This window comes from Chenopodium quinoa, unplaced genomic scaffold (assembly GCF_001683475.1).
Source record: "Chenopodium quinoa cultivar QQ74 unplaced genomic scaffold, ASM168347v1, whole genome shotgun sequence".
In the NCBI taxonomy this organism is placed as follows: domain Eukaryota; kingdom Viridiplantae; phylum Streptophyta; class Magnoliopsida; order Caryophyllales; family Amaranthaceae; genus Chenopodium; species Chenopodium quinoa.
This window is the reverse complement of record NW_018743858.1, coordinates 3,334,334-3,352,824: the sequence shown is the minus strand read 5'-3', so window position 1 is coordinate 3,352,824 and position 18,491 is coordinate 3,334,334. Positions and strand designations below refer to the sequence as shown.

The following is an 18,491-nucleotide window of genomic DNA, read 5'->3' as shown; positions in this document are numbered from 1 at the left end:
TGGAATTGGGCCTTTCTTCGAGGAAGAAGGGCCATTCTTTTTGGCGCTCTTAGCACTTTTTCCACTGTTAGTCATGTTGCTAAGATGATGGAATTTTGGCTTGTTTTTTTAATGTCTTCCCCACATACGGCATCAAATTATTTTGGGTGAAAACAATGGGTCCTTCGTCTGGACCTTTCTTGTGGGCTGAAGACTGCACTCGGCCCAAGTGATGACTGGGACGAGGGTTTCCTGCACAGCAAACACACGTAAACTGGCCTCAGGGGTTGTGCCGAGGAAGGCCCCTCCGATGGCGAAGGCAATACAGTGTTTCTAGAGAGGGAAAACTATGCAAGAGAATTAATTGTTTGAGGCTTTGAGTGAATGAATATAAAGATAGGGAAGTCAAGGCTTTATACCCTGCTCAAATAGATAACTTGGGCCTTGAAGTCAAATAGGCTTATCATGTTGATCGAGCCTTTAACTGACTTGGCATGCTTTTAGGAGAGTTGAACCTTTTATGGGCTTTGTAATTGAATCATTTATAGATTGACCCAATTAGAATAAATTAAACCCAAACACAATACATTTCAACAAAAAAAAAATAGTGATGCATGTAAGCGTGAAATATTCAACATTAAAATAGATACTAGTAAAAAGAAAACGAACAAAGTATCTGCTGTTCAGTCACAGCTCCTCCTACACTTGCATCGAATCCCTTTAATTTTATCTCGTACACCACACTTTTTCATTGTTTCCCACTACACTCTCTCTCCACTCCCACACTCCCCTATACTATACCACTCCCCCTCTTTAAAGAAAACCAAGCTCAAACTCTGCTACTTCAAAATACTATACCAACATACCAAAACCTCCAAACTAATGGATGAAAGGCTAGAAACTGAACTTATTTCAATCCCGGCAACACCGCGGGCAACATCAACACCAGAGATACTAACACCCACCGGACAACGCTCTCCGAGGCCACCAACTGCGGGTGGTGCGGCGGCGAAAGAGTCAAAGTCTGCAGCATGGACACCAACTTCATTTATTTCACCAAGGTTTTTAAGTCCTATTGGAACACCCATGAAAAGGGTGTTAGTTAATATGAAAGGTTATTTAGAAGAAGTTGGTCATTTAACTAAGCTTAACCCACAAGATGCTTGGCTTCCTATTACTGAGTCCAGAAATGGTAATGCTCATTACGCTGCGTTTCATAACCTTAATGCTGGTGTTGGGTTTCAAGCTCTTGTTCTTCCTGTTGCCTTCTCTTTTCTTGGATGGTAATTTCTTCTCCTCTTTTTATTTTTATTTTTTTATTTTTTTAGTTTGGAGTTTTGTGGGTGTTTGATTATTATTTTGGGTGCTCCATTTTTTGTCATTTACTCCCTCAATTAGACAATTATAGTGGACGAAATAGTGTAATTTGAACTAGTAACATAGAGTATTAATAAATCCAAATTTGGTGCATGAAATAAATTACTGGTAATGTCTGATATTTTAAAGTTAATTTTCCTGAAATAATTGTAGATTCCAATTTATTTCAAGAATTTTTACAGAGGCACACTTGTACAAATGGTAACATAAAAGTTACTTGTATGTCTGAGACTCTGAAGGACCACATGTATTGATTCTTACCTCTCTAACAAAGTAAGAGTCTAACTATTTGTTGGTCAAATTTCTATCATGTGATTATTTGGTTGTACAAACATGTACTCTCTTCCTTTGGACTTAGTCCCGTTACTCCCATATAATATGTTAAGATGTTCCGAAAAAATTGTCACTTTAGTTAAAATATAAATTACTATCATGTGATTATTTCTTTCATCGAATTTAATCTTGTCTACAAGTCATAAGCAAAGCGGTTTTTGTTGCTAATAAGGTCTAATCGTGGAGTGCAGTTAAGCATGCTTAATCTAATTAAAGTGAATGAGAAGTGGTGATGTTCCTTTTGCTTTTTGGATGATATTAATCTTTAGATTTTTCTGTATGGTAGGAAAAAAAAAAAAAAGATGATCATTGGATTAACAAAATGATTAAGTTATATCACACCCATCTTTTGCTTTCTGCATACCTCCCATGATTTTTGACTTGCTGTTGCCAATTACCGGGACCAGTCATGATTTTGTTCCAATATTGTTATTTGAATGAGGGGACCATTTAGGTTCACATTCTCAATTTCTGGTCAAAATATATACCCTTTTTTTTTTCTTTTTTTTTTTTTTTTCCCTGTTTATGTTTTTGTTTATGCCAAATTATGATATTGTTCTGTTGAGTGATAACAATGATGTGCTTTTAACACCTTTGCAAATTCGTCTGACTTTGGTACAAATTGTAGACCTTTTTACTTTAACTTTTCCTTAGTAATCCTTAAAATAGTACTACATATTTGGCATGGATTCTTAAGATATCATTAACTTCGTACACCTTGAATAGTGCAGTTGCAATGACTGTTAATTATCAAGGAGTTGAATTTCAGCTCGTAGTTCATTTGAAGCTGTATGCAATGATTTGTATAGAATAATGATTTAGGCTCTCTTCTCTTTTGCTAAAATAACACAAGTAAGCTGTGAAAACCGAAAACATAACCTTATTCTATGACTTGACTTTACAAATGAAGGTTTATATTTGAAATTGGTAGTGAAAACGTAACATTATTAGTATGTTGTCCGTATCTCAATAACACCCTACGAATCATGGACTCGGATTTATCACAGAAATAGCCGGTTTGCATGATCTGGTTGCCTACTTGTAAATGCCAGCAGAAACCTTGTAGTCCAAAAGGTTGATGTTATTGCAATTACATGAACATACTTAAATAAATTTTATCTAAAATGACCTCTGAATTTTATTGCTTACATGCACCTTTTTTTCCTTTGAGTTAATTACATTGTAACAGAAGTATTACATTGCCTCACAATTTGATGTGACTAAAGTAGTTTCTTAAAGTTGAAAGTAAGAAAGATATCTGTCTCAATGCTTCATCTCAATGTATTGCAGGGGTTGGGGTATATTTGCATTGACCATAGCCTACTTTTGGCAACTCTACACGCTGTGGATTCTAGTTCAGCTACATGAAGCCGTGCCTGGGAAAAGATATAATAGATACGTTGAACTGGCAGAAGCTGCATTTGGTATGTTTTCATACGTTTTGTGCAGTCACCTCATATTGAAAATGGAAAACGAATTCTGGAATCAATATAATTTCTAGCATTCTTCATTTCACATTGACGACTGTAAGACTTCAATAGCTTCTCAGCTAATTACCTCAAATCATTTTTTGTAATGTAGGGAAAAAGCTTGGTGTATGGCTTGCACTCTTTCCAACTGTATATTTGTCTGCTGGAACTGCAACTGCTCTGATACTGGTCGGAGGGGAGACAATGAAACTTTTTTTCGAAATAGTTTGTGGACCACTTTGCTCATCAAATCCTCTGACTACAGTTGAATGGTACCTGGTTTTCACTTCATTGTGCATCGTTCTATCTCAGCTTCCAAATCTTAATTCAATAGCTGGACTCTCGCTTGTTGGGGCAGTCACTGCTATCACCTATTCTACCATGGTTTGGGTGCTTTCCGTAAGTCAACGTAGGCCACCACAAATCTCGTATGAGCCAGTCTCATTTCCATCTCCAACAGCTTCCTTGTTTTCAGTTCTCAATGCTCTTGGAATAATAGCCTTTGCATTCAGGGGCCACAATTTAGTCTTGGAGATCCAGGTATGAAATTCTTCAGCTTTAAATCAGTGATGTCATAAATTGTTTTCTGTCTCTAATGTATCCAATTTCATAGCTCTTGTACTTGGAAAAAAGATTTCTAAATTGACAGCAGCGGACTATAGCATGATCACATAAAGCATGTGAAATCAAAAGTAACAAAGAAAATCTTGTGCAGTAGTTAGAATCTATAACTGCCTTATACTATGAATTCAAGACCCTTATCATGTGAACTTGATTTTGATGATTTTGTACATTTAAGCTCATGACATGGCTGTTTCAGGCTACAATGCCATCAACGTTTAAGAATCCAGCTCATGTACCAATGTGGAAGGGAGCTAAAGTTGCGTATTTTTTCATTGCCATGTGCCTCTTTCCCATAGCAATTGGAGGATATTGGGCGTACGGGAACCTTGTAAGTCTGGTTTCTACATATCTAATAACTTGGTGCACCTATATGTACATAAATATTATTCAGATCACCTGAAGGCAAACTTTAACTATGATCAGGGATTCATGGTGAATAAAATTCATACCGACTTTGATAATTTGAATATGATCACGCGACAAATTGAATCTTAATATTAGAAGTTGCACTTTTCATCTTTGTTATACAAGACTTAAGAGAGTCAATGCTCAATATCAATTTATAGGGTGAATTTGGTTAAGATAATCTGTGGAAATTCTTGAACACTACCATAATTTACCTATAAACTAGATTGTCTTTCAAGCAGAATTAGAATGTTGGAAGTTTTGAATTTGCATTAACTGGACTCTAGATTAGAACTAGCTGCTCAAATGTTTTGAAATTCATCTTCCACAATCTGGGTCAGCATGTCAGCATGCTATAGCCTGCACTTTGCTGCAGAGAAATTAAGTCGGCATCGAAAGGCATCACTGCTTTTCTGATTAAGGATATAAATTTAAGGCACTTACATGATTATACCCATAATGCATGACCTTCCCTGCTATTTGGTAAAATTATGCTTCCTGTTTCTATTTGATATTCATGTGAATACTTCATCTCATGAGAATACCTACTTACTTTCTCATAGATCTTCTGATATTCATATATTATATCATGTCTTTTGACCACTTAATAACAAAAGCTGGAGTTGAGAATTATGTCAGATCTAGACAGATTCACATAATATTATGATTGAAAATTTATCCTGATGATCTACTGATTATATGATCTTATTGCTTTCATTCATGATTTTCTGTCAAAGATATGAACTAAGTGCATTTCCCTCTAACAGATGCCTTCAGGGGGGATGCTCACTGCTATATATGCATTCCATAGTCATGACATTGCTCGAGGACTACTAGCAATGACTTTCCTTTTGGTCGTATTCAGTTGCTTGAGCAGCTTCCAGATATACTCCATGCCTGTTTTTGACAGCTTCGAAGCCAGCTATACAAGCAGGACTAATCGCCCATGCTCAGTATGGGTTAGGTCCAGTTTCAGAGTTTTCTACGGATTTGTCAATCTCCTTATAGGTGTGGCATTCCCCTTCCTATCAAGCCTTGCTGGCTTGTTGGGAGGGCTCACTCTCCCTGTCACATTTGCTTATCCTTGCTTCATGTGGGTGCTCCTTAAGCAGCCCCCGAAACACAGTTGCAGTTGGTATTTGAACTGGATCCTAGGATGGATTGGAATTGCTTTCAGCCTCGCGTTTTCGATTGGAGGAATTTGGAGCATTGTTACTAGTGGACTCAAGTTGAAGTTCTTTAAGCCAAACTAATAGTAGGACTTACCAACTGCTATATTTGTACGCCACAAGGAGGCAGACAACGCTGTTTTGTTTCTTGATAACTTGTGTAATATGTAAATTTTGAGGATGCTTTTGATTTATTTTTGCTTTTATATAATTAAGGTTTTTTCACATTATGTCTACATGATTGTTTTTTACTCTCTAGTATTCCAGTTATTAATCCAATTAATCCCTCAAATGGATTCGTGGGATTTGATCCTTAAACCACAAGGATATAAGGTGGAGAGCAATATTAACCTCAACATAAACTTTAGGGTGTTTTTTTATAGTATTTGTTGACTTTTTGTGAAGTGAGTTATACTGAAAAAAAAAAATGAGGAAAAAAAAAACTTGTATATAGTGGCTCAGTGAGTGGTGGAGCTTATCATGGTTAATTCGAGACGAATGTAGTACAATTGAAAATGTCTAAAATTAAAGATACTAGATAGAAGTTCGTGTGATTCACGATTTTTTCATCTAAAATAATTATTTGATTTATTGTAATTAAATTTCAGACAAAATTACAAAAGTTTAATATTTATTTTTTTACTATAATTTATAATGAATTTATTAAATATAAATAAATTGTAAATATAATATTTTTTTCGTTATATAAAATCTTTAATGTGAAATGATAAAATTTTAATTATTTAAATCCTAAATCATTATTACCATATCTTTTATTTCGATAGGATCACCAACCTCGTCCACCACCAACCTACTACATCAATGGATAAATTGAACCGTGAAATGTTAGCCAAACTGAAATTGATATTAATTAAATCCTTAATTTATATAAAATAAATCAATATATTTACCAATAAATGAAAAATTGTCGCGATATAAAATCAAATTTATGCATTGGAATTTTTTCGTCATCTCCAAAAATAACCAAAGTCATCCATATATTAAGTATACAACATCTAATCGTATGCCATTACATAAACAAATAATCGTTAAGTATCCTAAATAAATACAATGTAATTAATAATTACAAATATAAATTTAAATATAAGATTCTAAAAATTACCCGAACATTGATGACCTAAAACTAACACAAAATTACTAACACAAAATTTGATGGGGTTTGTATTGATATGAAATTTCATTTGTGTCGTATGATGTGTTAGATCTGCATGTAAAAAAACATTTAGTAAATAAAACATAAACATATAATCGTTGAGTATCCCAAATTAATACAATGTAAGTAATAATTAGAAATACTAATTTAAACATAGGATTTTAAAAATTAAGCTAAAAATTACCCGGCCATTGTTGACCAAAAATTAACACAAAATTCGCTTGATGGTGTTTTTTATTGATACGAAATTTTGTTTGTGTCGTATGATGTGTCAATTTATAATGGTAGGTATCACAAATTTTAATTTAATTATAATTAACGAACAATTTGTATTTCTTATCATAAATACTATTAAAATTTATCTTATAATAATAGTATCAAACTTTATTATAAGCGCTTATCATTTAAATATTTTTTAGTATTTTTTTTTTTTTGGATTTCTTATACTCGTAGTATTGAATTAATAAATTTATCTTTTCCTATATTTTTACTTTTTTTTTCATTAAAATAATATAATTCATGGATTATAATCTACATGGCATTAATGTAGGGTTTCGTAGTGACCCGACACTACGCGGAAGGAAACCCACCAAGACCTGCCCCTTAATTAAAGCAATTAACAAGCATAATAAACTTAATCAAACAAGATTAAGAACAAGAATTATACCTTTGACGCGTGCTTCGCTCCTAAAGAGCTCTTACTTCAAAATCCCGAAAAGACGAGATCTCCGACGGATCGTACCCTCGACCTAACCCGAGCGTCCTAAGTCTTGAAGGTTAGTCAAGACCCGGACAAAATAACTATGAGTTTTACGAATCAAAGGTTTACTCTTTCTTAGAGTTGCCTTTTTAATTCCACTCAAGGTTGTTCATTTCCCAATACCCAAGCTTGGTATTTATAGGGAAATGAACCCTTTCATTTCATTTCCCAACCAATGTGGGAGAATGTATAATTTGCTAATTAATTTATTTCTAAAATAAATTAATAAATAAATCTAATCACAATGCAACAAGTGTCAAAGGGAGAGAGAAGGTTAGGTGAGGACCATGGAGGGGTGGGGGGCCATTGCCTTGCTCCCCAAGGCTTTCCCAAAGCCTTGGTCCCCACCCTCACAAAACCGCCTCACCTAAGAGGGGTGTTGGGCTGCTTCCAGCTAGCACGCCAGCTAGCATGGTGCTGGCCAGCCCAGCCAGCTAGCATGTGCCTGCCCAGCAGCCTCGCATGCCTGGTGCTAGGCTATGCTAGGCGCTGCTGGCTGCCTAGCACTGCCTATCGCACACACATGCATCTCTCTCGCAGCATCTCCCTCGCATCCCATTGCTAGCACAGCCAGCATGCGTGCTGCTAGCGAGCCACGCATGCTGGCCCCTTCCTTCGCACCATCCACGCTGCGCACCATGCATCCCTCTCGCACACGCATCAGCCAGTGCCTAGCACTGCTATGCTTGGTGCGAGGCACGCACACACGCACCAGCCCACACGCATCATTGCTGTTGCTGTGCGAGGCTACTGTGCGAGGATGCGAGGCTAGGCTGCGAGGCACACACGCAAGCCCTTGGCATTGCGATGGTGCCTGGCCTTGATCTTGCGTGCTACGATGGCCTGCCACATGCACCCAGGGCACCCAAGCTAGCACGCTGCTAGCTGCGATGGGTTGCCTGGTGCTTGTGGAGCTTGCGATAGCTGCCATGCGCACCCAAGCACCCATGCTAGCATGCTGCTAGCTTGCGATGGGCTGCCATGGCACGCCTAGGGTGCGATAGTTCCTAGCATACCATGGTGCGCCTAGCACACACATGGTGCGCCTATGCATGCGATGAGCTAGCCTAGCCTAGCTACGACTACGCTCATACTTGTTGCTTGTGATTTTGCGACGCTCGGTCTCGACGCCCTAGGCTCGATTTCCGACGTTTGTATTCGTAAAACTCTGTTGACTCATTAAATCCTTTCGAATTAATTCGTCGTCTCGGATCGGTGATTCGATTGGGTTCGACCCGAAGGGTTCAGTTAAGATTAAGCTGTAATATCAATTGTACCTCGATATTACTGATCGGAAGCGGCCTCCACCTGGGCATTTCAATCACTTAACCTTACTGAAGAATTAGCTCTGTAATAATTCTGAACCCTCTATCGGAAGAATACACTTGTTGGAAGGACACCATTCCTTTCAATTAAAATTTTAGATATATCAAATCTAATTCGTTACTTTTATCCATGTGGCAACATAGTTTTTTATTTCAAAAATAAAATACAAATCTTTCTTCTTATTGGTCCAAATAAGTATATTTCTTACGTGACACTCTGAATGTTCTCCAAAAATGCCTACTTTATTTATATATATTTTAGATTGTGGAACATTATCACCAAGCTAATCAAGTACACAAAATATTATGCCAATATATATGATTTTTTTTTATTAATAAATTACTTCGTGATATTTTCATCTAGTACATCGTAATTTAAGTTCTTATAAATACACAATGAGCAATTTAAATCTAGGATTGCAAGTGCATTATTTTATTTACGAAATTACAATATTCAAGTTATCAATAATCTTTTTATTTATAACTAGATTAGTGTCCGTGCGATGTACGGTAGTAATAATCTTTTTTCCCATAATTAATTTGTGATATAATATAAAAATAAGGCAATTTATGTGGAATAAATAAATGCAATGAATATAAGAAAGATGAAATAATAGGGCAAAAATTTTAAAACTACAATTGAGAAAAAAAATATATATATATATATATATATATATATATATATATATATATTTTTGATTAGTTGTGTTGAAAATATTTTTAAATAGTGTACTTTATATTATATTAATGATGCATGTTGTTCCCAATAAAACTATACTATGTAAAAGTTGTATGGCTTTTTATAAATGAATTAATTTAGTCAAAAAAAAAAAACTATACAATGTACTTCCAAAAAATAAGCTAAGTAAAATAAAATTTTTTTTACAAAAAAAAAGAAAACTTAAGGCTGAAATAATATATTTTATTGGCAGGAAATTTTTTACTAATATCTTAACATATGTCCAAAATGATCGATGTAAGCATGACCTGTTTTAATAATAGTTAATAGATTTATTTAAGGGAAACTAATGTTATAAGCTGGTAAAATTAGTACAGAAATATTTAACGAATACTCACTCAATTATAATTATTTTATAAGATTTCAAATTAAGACCATGAATAGAAATGTTTTATTTTTTTTTTTTCATTGAGCCCCACTATTGTACAAATATATAATGGTAATTTAAATGTTAATATTGTATTTTTGGCCCCGTTATTTTATACTCTCCATATTTCAACCTTCTAAATTATAGCCTATTCTCCTTTAATTAAAAGGTCTTAAAATCTTGTGTAACTATTTTAAGTAAATAGAATACAAAATAAAAAGGAATACAATTATTATAAAGATAGAATAGGAATAATATATTATTATAGTTGTATTATCCAAATATTCCAAAAATAAAAGATTTTTACTAAAAAGGGGAGAGAGGGGTTTTGGAGGGAAAAAACAACACAAGAAAGTGATACGTGTAATTCCTGATATATGTTTTAGTATTATGTTATTGATTAATTAATTTTAGAGAAAGCAACAAATGCTAATGTTTAAATTTCCATCACCTAAAACAAGATTATTACATGGTTATAATAAAACCATACTAGGAGATAGGAATCTAGGATGCATGAATCATGATGATATTTAACCGCAACACTACCAATCGAACACACTAACAAACCAGCATTATTTAAAAAGTGCAATTTTGATTGGATGCTGTTAATCCAATAGAGTACAATAATAAACAAAAACATCCACTCCCATTCACACTCACATTCCAAAAACCGTATCATTCCCTTCTCCACACTTTGTCCCCCAAACCCCATAACAAAACCCTCCTCCCTAAGCAACTCACTCATTCCCTCACACCCCCCCCCCCCCCTCCCCTCTCTCTCACCCTCTCTTACCCCAAAATCACATCTACAAACAATGAACGCGGAGGTGGAAGGCTGTGCCGAACCGCGCCACGAGCCAGAAAATCTACCATGCCCACGTTGCGACTCAACCAACACAAAATTCTGTTATTACAATAACTACAACTTATCTCAACCTCGCTACTTTTGTAAGTCTTGCCGCCGCTTTTGGACTCGCGGAGGTACTCTCCGCAATGTCCCTGTTGGCGGCGGCACTCGTAAGAAGTCCAAGCGTTCTCGCTCCTCCTCGTCTTCCTCCTCCGCTACCTCCGCAACCTCGTTTCCACTCTCTTCTGCACCCGCGGGTGTCAAAACGGCGGAAATGATTTCGCAGTTACGGAACAGTGATGACTTGGAATTGGACTTGAATGATGAAGGGAGTTTCACTTCTTTACTCACTACCACCACTACTAATAATAATGCTAGTAATGGAGATGGTGGAATGTTTATGGGATTGCCCGGGTACGGGCTCGGGCTTGATATCGGGTCAGCTGGATTTGCTGATATCGGGTTCGGGTTTGGAGCATCCATGAGTATGAATAATGAGACTCAGAGTATGGGTCAGAATGACGGAAGTAACACGTGGCAGTTTGGTAATGGAGATGGCATGGACGGTTCTGATTACTTTGGTTGGTCTGACTTGGCAATATCAACGTCTGGTAAAGGCTTAGAGTGAAAGTTTTTTACTGTGTCTTTTACTTTCCTTAGGATGATGATGACAAGCTTTTTTTACCCTCGAAATGTGTTATTTCGGTTTCCAATTGGTAGTTTTATTGGGGTGTGATGAGCATAAGATATCTTTGTAGAGGATGTTCCCTAAACTTGGGTCAATGTGTTTATGGTTTAGTGTGTAGAGAATGGATAATGCTTGTTTTTGTGGATAATAGTATCCTAAATATTACTTAATCTTTGTTATTAGTTAACTACAATTTAAAATGTAGTGGTATTTACGTGAATGATATGATAGAATCAAACAATCACTTATATATCAAAGCGTAGATTAGATAAGATTGTCATGGTTCTCGAAATCTTTTATGATCGTGACGCTCTAAATCACTATAACGTATACAAGATGTTGAGTAATGGGTTTATAATGACGAGAAAATTTTGATTGTTGAAATGAATTTTAGTAATCACAATAGAGAAAAACGTCTTTTTACTACAATAGTTTTTAGGAAATTTTGATTTTTACCACCTTCAAATAACGACTTTATTGAATTTACCACCTCCAAAAAAAAAAGATTTACTTTACCGCCTCATAAAAAAATTAAACATCAGTTTTCCCACCTAAGCCTAACTCCGGTGACGGAAACCGCCAGTGGGGCCCACCATAACAGCTAGTTTTTGAAATTATTCCCAAATTCTCCCGATTTTCCTTTGATTTAAACCTAACTTCTTCATTTCTACATCTATTTTGTGAAGATTGAAGTTTTTTTTTGCCATTTTCTTCACAAATTCTGATTTTGGGTGATCCTTAACAATCCCACATCCTCAAATTATCAAATTATTGAAGATTGTACTCGGCCCTGAATCAATTGAACTGTTCGACGACAAACAGCGAAAAGGTAAGCAATTTTCATGAATTCTGTTGTAATTTTTTGCAATTGTTTGCGTGATTATGTTACAATTGCTAAGTATAATTGAAATTGCATGTTTTATGTTATTAATTCAACCCCAATTTCATATTGTAAATAATTAGGGTTCATGTAAGTGTAAATTAATTTGGGGGTTTTTGATATTTCAATTGGGCAGTAAAATTAGGGTTAGATTATGGTAATTGTGTTCAAATACAATTAACTTCAATGAAAATTTGGCAGTAGAAATGGTCACACTAACTCCGAATTACGAGAACAATTTTTTTTCCTGAAGTCGAATCTATTCTTCGTCGCCGTTTGTTTTCTGAAACCTCTGTCATATAACAATCAGGTTCAAGAAACAGAATTTGAAGCAGCTCAGGTATGAGTAATTGTTGTTGCTCATCCACGGATTCCGTATTTATAAGATCAAACACGTTTTTTTTTCAATCCTTAAGCCATTAAGGATACAAATTAGACCAAAAACCAAGCTTTAAGCAAATTATAAGATGAACTTTGGCTCATTTACTACCCAAATTAAGGATTTGTGAAGAAAATCGCAAAAAAAAAAACTTCAATCTTCAACAATTTGATGTGGAAATGAAGAAGGTTGTTTAAATAGGAGGAAAATCGAGAGAATTTGGGGATAATTTCAAAAACTAGCTGTTATGGCGGGCCCCACTGGCGGTTTCTGTCACCAGAGTTAGGCTTAGGTGGGAAAACTGATGTTTAATTTCCTAGTTTTTATTACCTCTTGTTAATGCTACGACGGTGGTTTATAAGAATTGGAGTAATAATATACAAATATGTAAGAAATGACTTTTAAGTGGACATAATAAAATTGTGATCATTGTATTAGATCAAATCACAATCGTTCATTTTTATTGACTAATCTGAAAAAATTAAAAATCTCTCACGTTCTAACCCACTTTCATTCAATTTTTACAAATTAGGTTTTTTCTTTTCCTGCTCAATGTCATTCATTTCCATTCTCTTTAATTTCACTTTTTTTACTTCAATTGGGTGTTTCATTGTGTTTCGATGTTAGAAAATTTCCATTTTTTTTATTTTTTTTTATTTTTTTTTTTAATTTTGATGGTTGATGTATATAGTTAGGAAGGGGAGCCCTGCGTAAATTTGTACGTCGGCAAAATTCATAATTTGTGCACAAATATGTTACAACTGATTTAATTGGAAAAACTTTTGTATACATCCGATATATAATAATATTTAGGGGTGAGCAAAAAATCCGGATGCCTTGAATCGGAACCAGAACCTGTTAGGAACCGCAGGTTTCGGAACTAGAACCTGTACAAGAGGTTCCGGTTCCGGGTAGTAAAATAGAGAACCTGTTGCAACAGGTTCCGGGTCAGGTTCTCAATTTTTTGGAACCAGAACCTATAGGGTACCCTGTAACCTATTAAAAGTATCATTTAATTTTAAATTATACACCAATTCTAACTTATTTTTAAATAATAAATATCAAAATCACAATTATAATTATACGTATTAAATTTGTTAGACAACTACTATTAGTTTGTTTATTTTGCGAGTTGTAAACATTATAAATTATTGACAACCAATTTTTTTTATTAAGAAAATCTGCAAAAAGTTAGTAAGTATATTACAAGACAGGGTACCCTGAATCGGAATCGGAACCTGTAGGTTTTGGTTCCGGTTCCCAATTTCCAGGAACCTGTTCAACAGGTTCCGATTCCGGTTCTGATTCTAAGAATTTTTACAGAGTACCCTGATATGCTCACCCCTAATAATATTATTGTACATCGAGGTGACTTTTGTTGAATTTAGTGTAACTTTAATCCTAAAGCTTAAATAACTTTTATTATATTAGGGTAACTTTCATTCATTATAGGGTAACTTTTGCTCATTTAAAGGTAACTTTGAAGCGGATATATAATATTTTATTGTACATCCGATTTTTTTAAATATTTGTCTTTAATTGGCTAGCCATGATGATATTTGAATTAATATTCTTTCTCGATCGAACCATAATATTGTCAAAGTGCCTTTTATGAAAGGCTTAAGGCTGTTTTAAATGTTAAACTTAGGTGGCTTTAGTCTGATCTTCAGGACTTCAGATGTCGAAATGCAAAGTGGCTGTTGTAGCATTGTTGAGAACATATGGTTTCTTCAGGATCCTTGACCCCTTAATATAACTTAAGACCTATGTCTTCACTGCAATGTATATGTAGAGGGTTTACTTTTTTTCATCCGTGTTAGACTGAAACCTGTTTATACTACCCATAGAGCTGCATATTTACGAGCATGTAGGTAGATGGAAGCAATTATTCTTTTATGATGATGATGAATTGATGATGGCAATCTCTGTGTTGGGCAGTCTCTTTTTGGTAAATATGCCAATTAATAATCAATAGCTATATACTAAAAGAGAGACTAGGCTAGGGATGACACATGTCAGATGATTCTAATGTAGTCTTATGACTTTTGACTACCATATTTAAATGGACGACTAAGATTATTTGTTTTTTAATTTATTTTTAATTAGTAATTTTAATTAAAAATATTTTTTTGATTATTTTAAATATATTTTTATCTTTAAGAAATTATTTTTTAATATTTTCGAAATTCTAGAAATAAAATAATATATATAAAATAATTAAAAAGTGGTTTGTAATTAATATTACTAATTAAAAATAAATCAAAAAACAAACAATCTCAGCCGTCTATTTAAAAAAAAATTGTGATAGTCAAAAGTCATAAGACTACACTAGAATTTTCAACCTATCTTTTTGGTAAATCTTATTAAACAATCTTCTACCAAGATAATTTTTTTTTCCATGTTTAGTAGTTAACATATATATTACCTATTCTTTATTTCATATTTTTTTATACATTTTATAAAAAATAACTTAAATTTTATTATATTCTTTATTTCATATCTTAATTAACTAAAGGTTGTAATTAAGAGAGTATTGCATGGTACTAACTTTGGTATCTTTATTAAGTACTGGTATAAAATTAAGTAATTTTGTTTATATAAAAAAGAAACTATAACTCTCTCTCTCTTTTGTGAAAATTATTGTAAAACGAGATTTTTTTTTTTTTTTTTTTTTGTTTGGTCAATATGTTTTAAAAATAAAAGTAAAAAGTCACTTCGTCAACGGTTCACATTAGTCAATAGAAATGAAATATTATGATTTGATCTAATTCAATAGCCATTTGAAAATTGTCCTACATAATAATGTTAAAATTTAGGCAACAGAGAATTTTGTTGCTATAGATCTACTTGAAATTATTAGAGCAAAGCAATGATGATCAATCAGTATTTAAATTAATATCTCTCTTTCACCTCATTTATGCCTAATTCCCATGTCCACTTATGCTCATACAATCTCAATCATTGGTTGCCCTTCAATTTTAAGGGCATAGATTTGCATATGAATAAATAAATAAATAAAATTTAGAAAAAAGAACAAAAAAAAACAAAAAAAAAAAAAACTCATTGACAAACCACTAATTATATGACAAGTGACACATAGAAATACAATGCCCACTCTTAGCCAAAGGTCTTGGTCATAGCCTAGTCACAAGGTTTCTCTCTCTTAAATTAGTGCTTTTTGATTTTTTAAACATGTTTTTTTTTTCTCTCTCTCTCTTAATGCCCACCCTATATGTAACACCCTAGAAATTTCTTTCCTATAAAATACCTGTTTTACCCTTTTAAAACACGAGATAGGAAATTTTAAGGCATTACCGCCACCGTGATAACGGCTAAGGCATTTATCAAAGACACACAACGGAAGACTCTTTTCAAAACCTTTCAAAACAAAGTCAAAGTCCAATCAAACAAAAGTAAAGTCACATCAAAGTCAAACGAAGTCAAATCTACAACTTGATTGGAATCATCGTAGGCCCTTCTCAAAACCAAAGGTATTTAATACCAACATGTTAATATCATCAATGACTAATAATAAACCAATAAACAATAATAATCACATATTCGAAATAAAACTAGAACATGATTTGCTCTTCACCCAAACCCCAATATGAATATGCTTAATCACCTGAAAAGTTTCTCTTTAAGTTGTCCCTACTACTTACCATAAGAAATGAGTCGTCGTAGTGCCAAGATAAAGACAAGGCCAAACAAATGCACAAACACAATAATCAGCAATGCTGAGTACATAAGCGTAAACGAAACACACTAACATGCATACAACCTAGCATCAATCAACTTACCGTTAGCCCTGAGTTTAACATTCAACCAATAACACTAATCATAAGACAATTTAATTATTTATTTGGTTTGATTACGCATCGAACGGGTTTCCCCCTAAACTTTCCCTAATATAGGGGTGCTGACACGGGATCTAACCGTGCCAGTATAAAAGAACCACTCGTAGTAGATAGAATTCTTACGCATAATAAAAAGAAAAATATAGCGTCCTGTATTCCCAGTAGAATTTATGATCAAATATAAAGTCACATAACTCCCTCCATATGCTCATACTATACGTTCTAAGAGTTTTGGTGCATAACCTCTTTCACTTTACGTCACTACAAGAAAACAGCTGAATTCCGACGGAATTTTTCCGTTGGAAACAGGGTAAAATCCGTCGGAAAACGGCCTTCCGACGGAATTCCGTTGGAAACTGTCTCTCGGAGCAGCCCTTGTCGGAAATTCGACGTTTTCCGAGGGAAATTCCGTCGGAAGCCACTTTTCCGACGGAATACATTCTGTCGAAGCTGGTTTTGACTTTAACCGAAATTCCGTCGCAAAGTTCCGACTTTTCCGTCGGAGCTAAAGTGGATTCCGACGGAAATTTTCGTCGGAAGATACTGTTTCCGACGGAAATTTCCGTCGGAAAATTGAATTAAAAAAAAAAGCCACCCTTCCACCACCACCACAGCCCAGCCCACCACTCCCTACCCTGCCCCCTGCCATCTACCCCCTGCCCTGCCCCATGCCCCACAACCCCCACCCACACCCACCCACAACCCCCACCCACACCCACCCACAACCCCCACCCACACCCACACCCACCCCGTAACAAACCAGATCCCCATTCCACCCAGCCCACCCACCCACCGTAACCACCCAGCCCACCCACCGTAACCACCCAACCCACCCTACACCGTAACCACCTTCCACCCACCCCACCCAGCCCACACCGTAACCACCTTCCACCCACCCCACCCACCCCACACCGTAATCACCCACCGTAACCACCCCACCCAGCTGAACCACCCAACCCAAATCGGGAAAAAAAAATTAAAAAAAACGAAAAATTTTGAAAAAAACAACAGATCTAAGCCAATTTAAACCAATAAAGATGACAAAATTATACTCGAAACAAAATAAATTGTAACCAAAACAAATCCATATACATTAAGCAAATGAACAAATACAATCGAAACCAAAAATAACAGATCTATGCAAATTAACAAAAAAAATTACAAAATGTAAAATCAACGAACGAATTTGCTTGAATTTGAAACTTGAATTTGCTTGAACAACGAACAAATTTGCTTGACCGAACGGTTGAAGGTGCTGTTGTTGCGGTTTGTTGTTGATGTTGCGGTTGTTGTTGTTCCGGTTGTTGTTGTTGTTACGGTTCGTTGTTGATGTTGATGAATACAAAGAAAGAAGGAGAAAGAGGAGAAGGAGAAAAGAATGAGGAAGAAGAGGAGAGAAGGAGAATGAGAAAAAGAGAAGGGGAAAGAACGAAGAAAGGGGAAAGAGAAGAAGAGAGGAGAGAGAAAGAGAAGGAGAGAGGAGGTGAAAAAAGAGAATTGAATAGGGTTGGGGGAGGGGAACCGGTTTTAGGGTTTTTTTTTTCGCAAATATGTAAGGGTTTGTTTTTTTTTTGTTTTTTTTTAAATATTATTCCAACGGAATATTCCGTCGGAAATTCATTGTATCGACGGAAAAATCCGTCGGACACTTCCGATGGATTTTATTTCCGTCGGAAAGCCCATAAATTCCGAGGGATTTTTATTCCGTAGGAAATCCGTCGAAACTTTCCGACGGAATAAAAATCCGCCGGAATATACAGGATTTCCTACGGAATTTTGTGTCCGTCGGAAGATGTCCGTCGGAATCTGGCCTTTTTCTTGTAGTGCGTTATTTTCATATTTTAGACTTGGTGATGACTCTCAAACCATAAAACAACCAACATACATAATTCATTCAAGCAATCAAACAAACATACTAATTTAATTCTTGAATAATTAGTGACCACATTTAATTTAATGTTGAACCCCTTTTTACACTACCTCAGTGTAAAAACACCTTCAGTGTAAGTAGACACCACAAATCCTACTTATGGTGTATACACGTTAAGTGCACATAGGCACCGAAATATAAATGAATCCTCGTGTACTAAGACACTTACATAGCTCATATACCATGCTT

General features: G+C 35.1%; 2 protein-coding genes across 2 annotated transcripts; both read left to right on the top strand.

Moving 5' to 3' along the window:
- The first annotated feature begins 561 nt into the window (after positions 1 to 561).
- Positions 562 to 5,592, top strand: LOC110686421 (lysine histidine transporter-like 8). The gene is made up of 5 exons (XM_021863035.1): positions 562 to 1,262; positions 2,980 to 3,113; positions 3,271 to 3,698; positions 3,979 to 4,110; positions 4,955 to 5,592. The coding sequence occupies exons 1-5, from the start codon at positions 862 to 864 to the stop codon at positions 5,438 to 5,440; spliced, it is 1,581 nt and encodes a 526-aa protein (XP_021718727.1). The 5' UTR covers positions 562 to 861; the 3' UTR covers positions 5,441 to 5,592.
- A 4,643-nt stretch (positions 5,593 to 10,235) lies between these two features.
- On the top strand, positions 10,236 to 11,906 carry LOC110686420 (dof zinc finger protein DOF3.4-like). The gene has a single exon (XM_021863033.1). The coding sequence runs from the start codon at positions 10,537 to 10,539 to the stop codon at positions 11,194 to 11,196; it is 660 nt and encodes a 219-aa protein (XP_021718725.1). The 5' UTR covers positions 10,236 to 10,536; the 3' UTR covers positions 11,197 to 11,906.
- The last annotated feature ends 6,585 nt before the right edge of the window (positions 11,907 to 18,491 follow it).

Bases quoted from the DNA above. Each gene is read 5' to 3' on its own strand.
- LOC110686421 (XM_021863035.1), top strand. From the start codon at position 862: ATGGATGAAAGGCTAGAAACTGAACTTATTTCAATCCCGGCAACACCG. The intron at 3,114-3,270 runs GTATGTTTTCAT...TTTGTAATGTAG, and splicing joins ACTGGCAGAAGCTGCATTTG to GGAAAAAGCTTGGTGTATGG. The intron at 4,111-4,954 runs GTAAGTCTGGTT...TCCCTCTAACAG, and splicing joins ATTGGGCGTACGGGAACCTT to ATGCCTTCAGGGGGGATGCT.
- LOC110686420 (XM_021863033.1), top strand. From the start codon at position 10,537: ATGAACGCGGAGGTGGAAGGCTGTGCCGAACCGCGCCACGAGCCAGAA.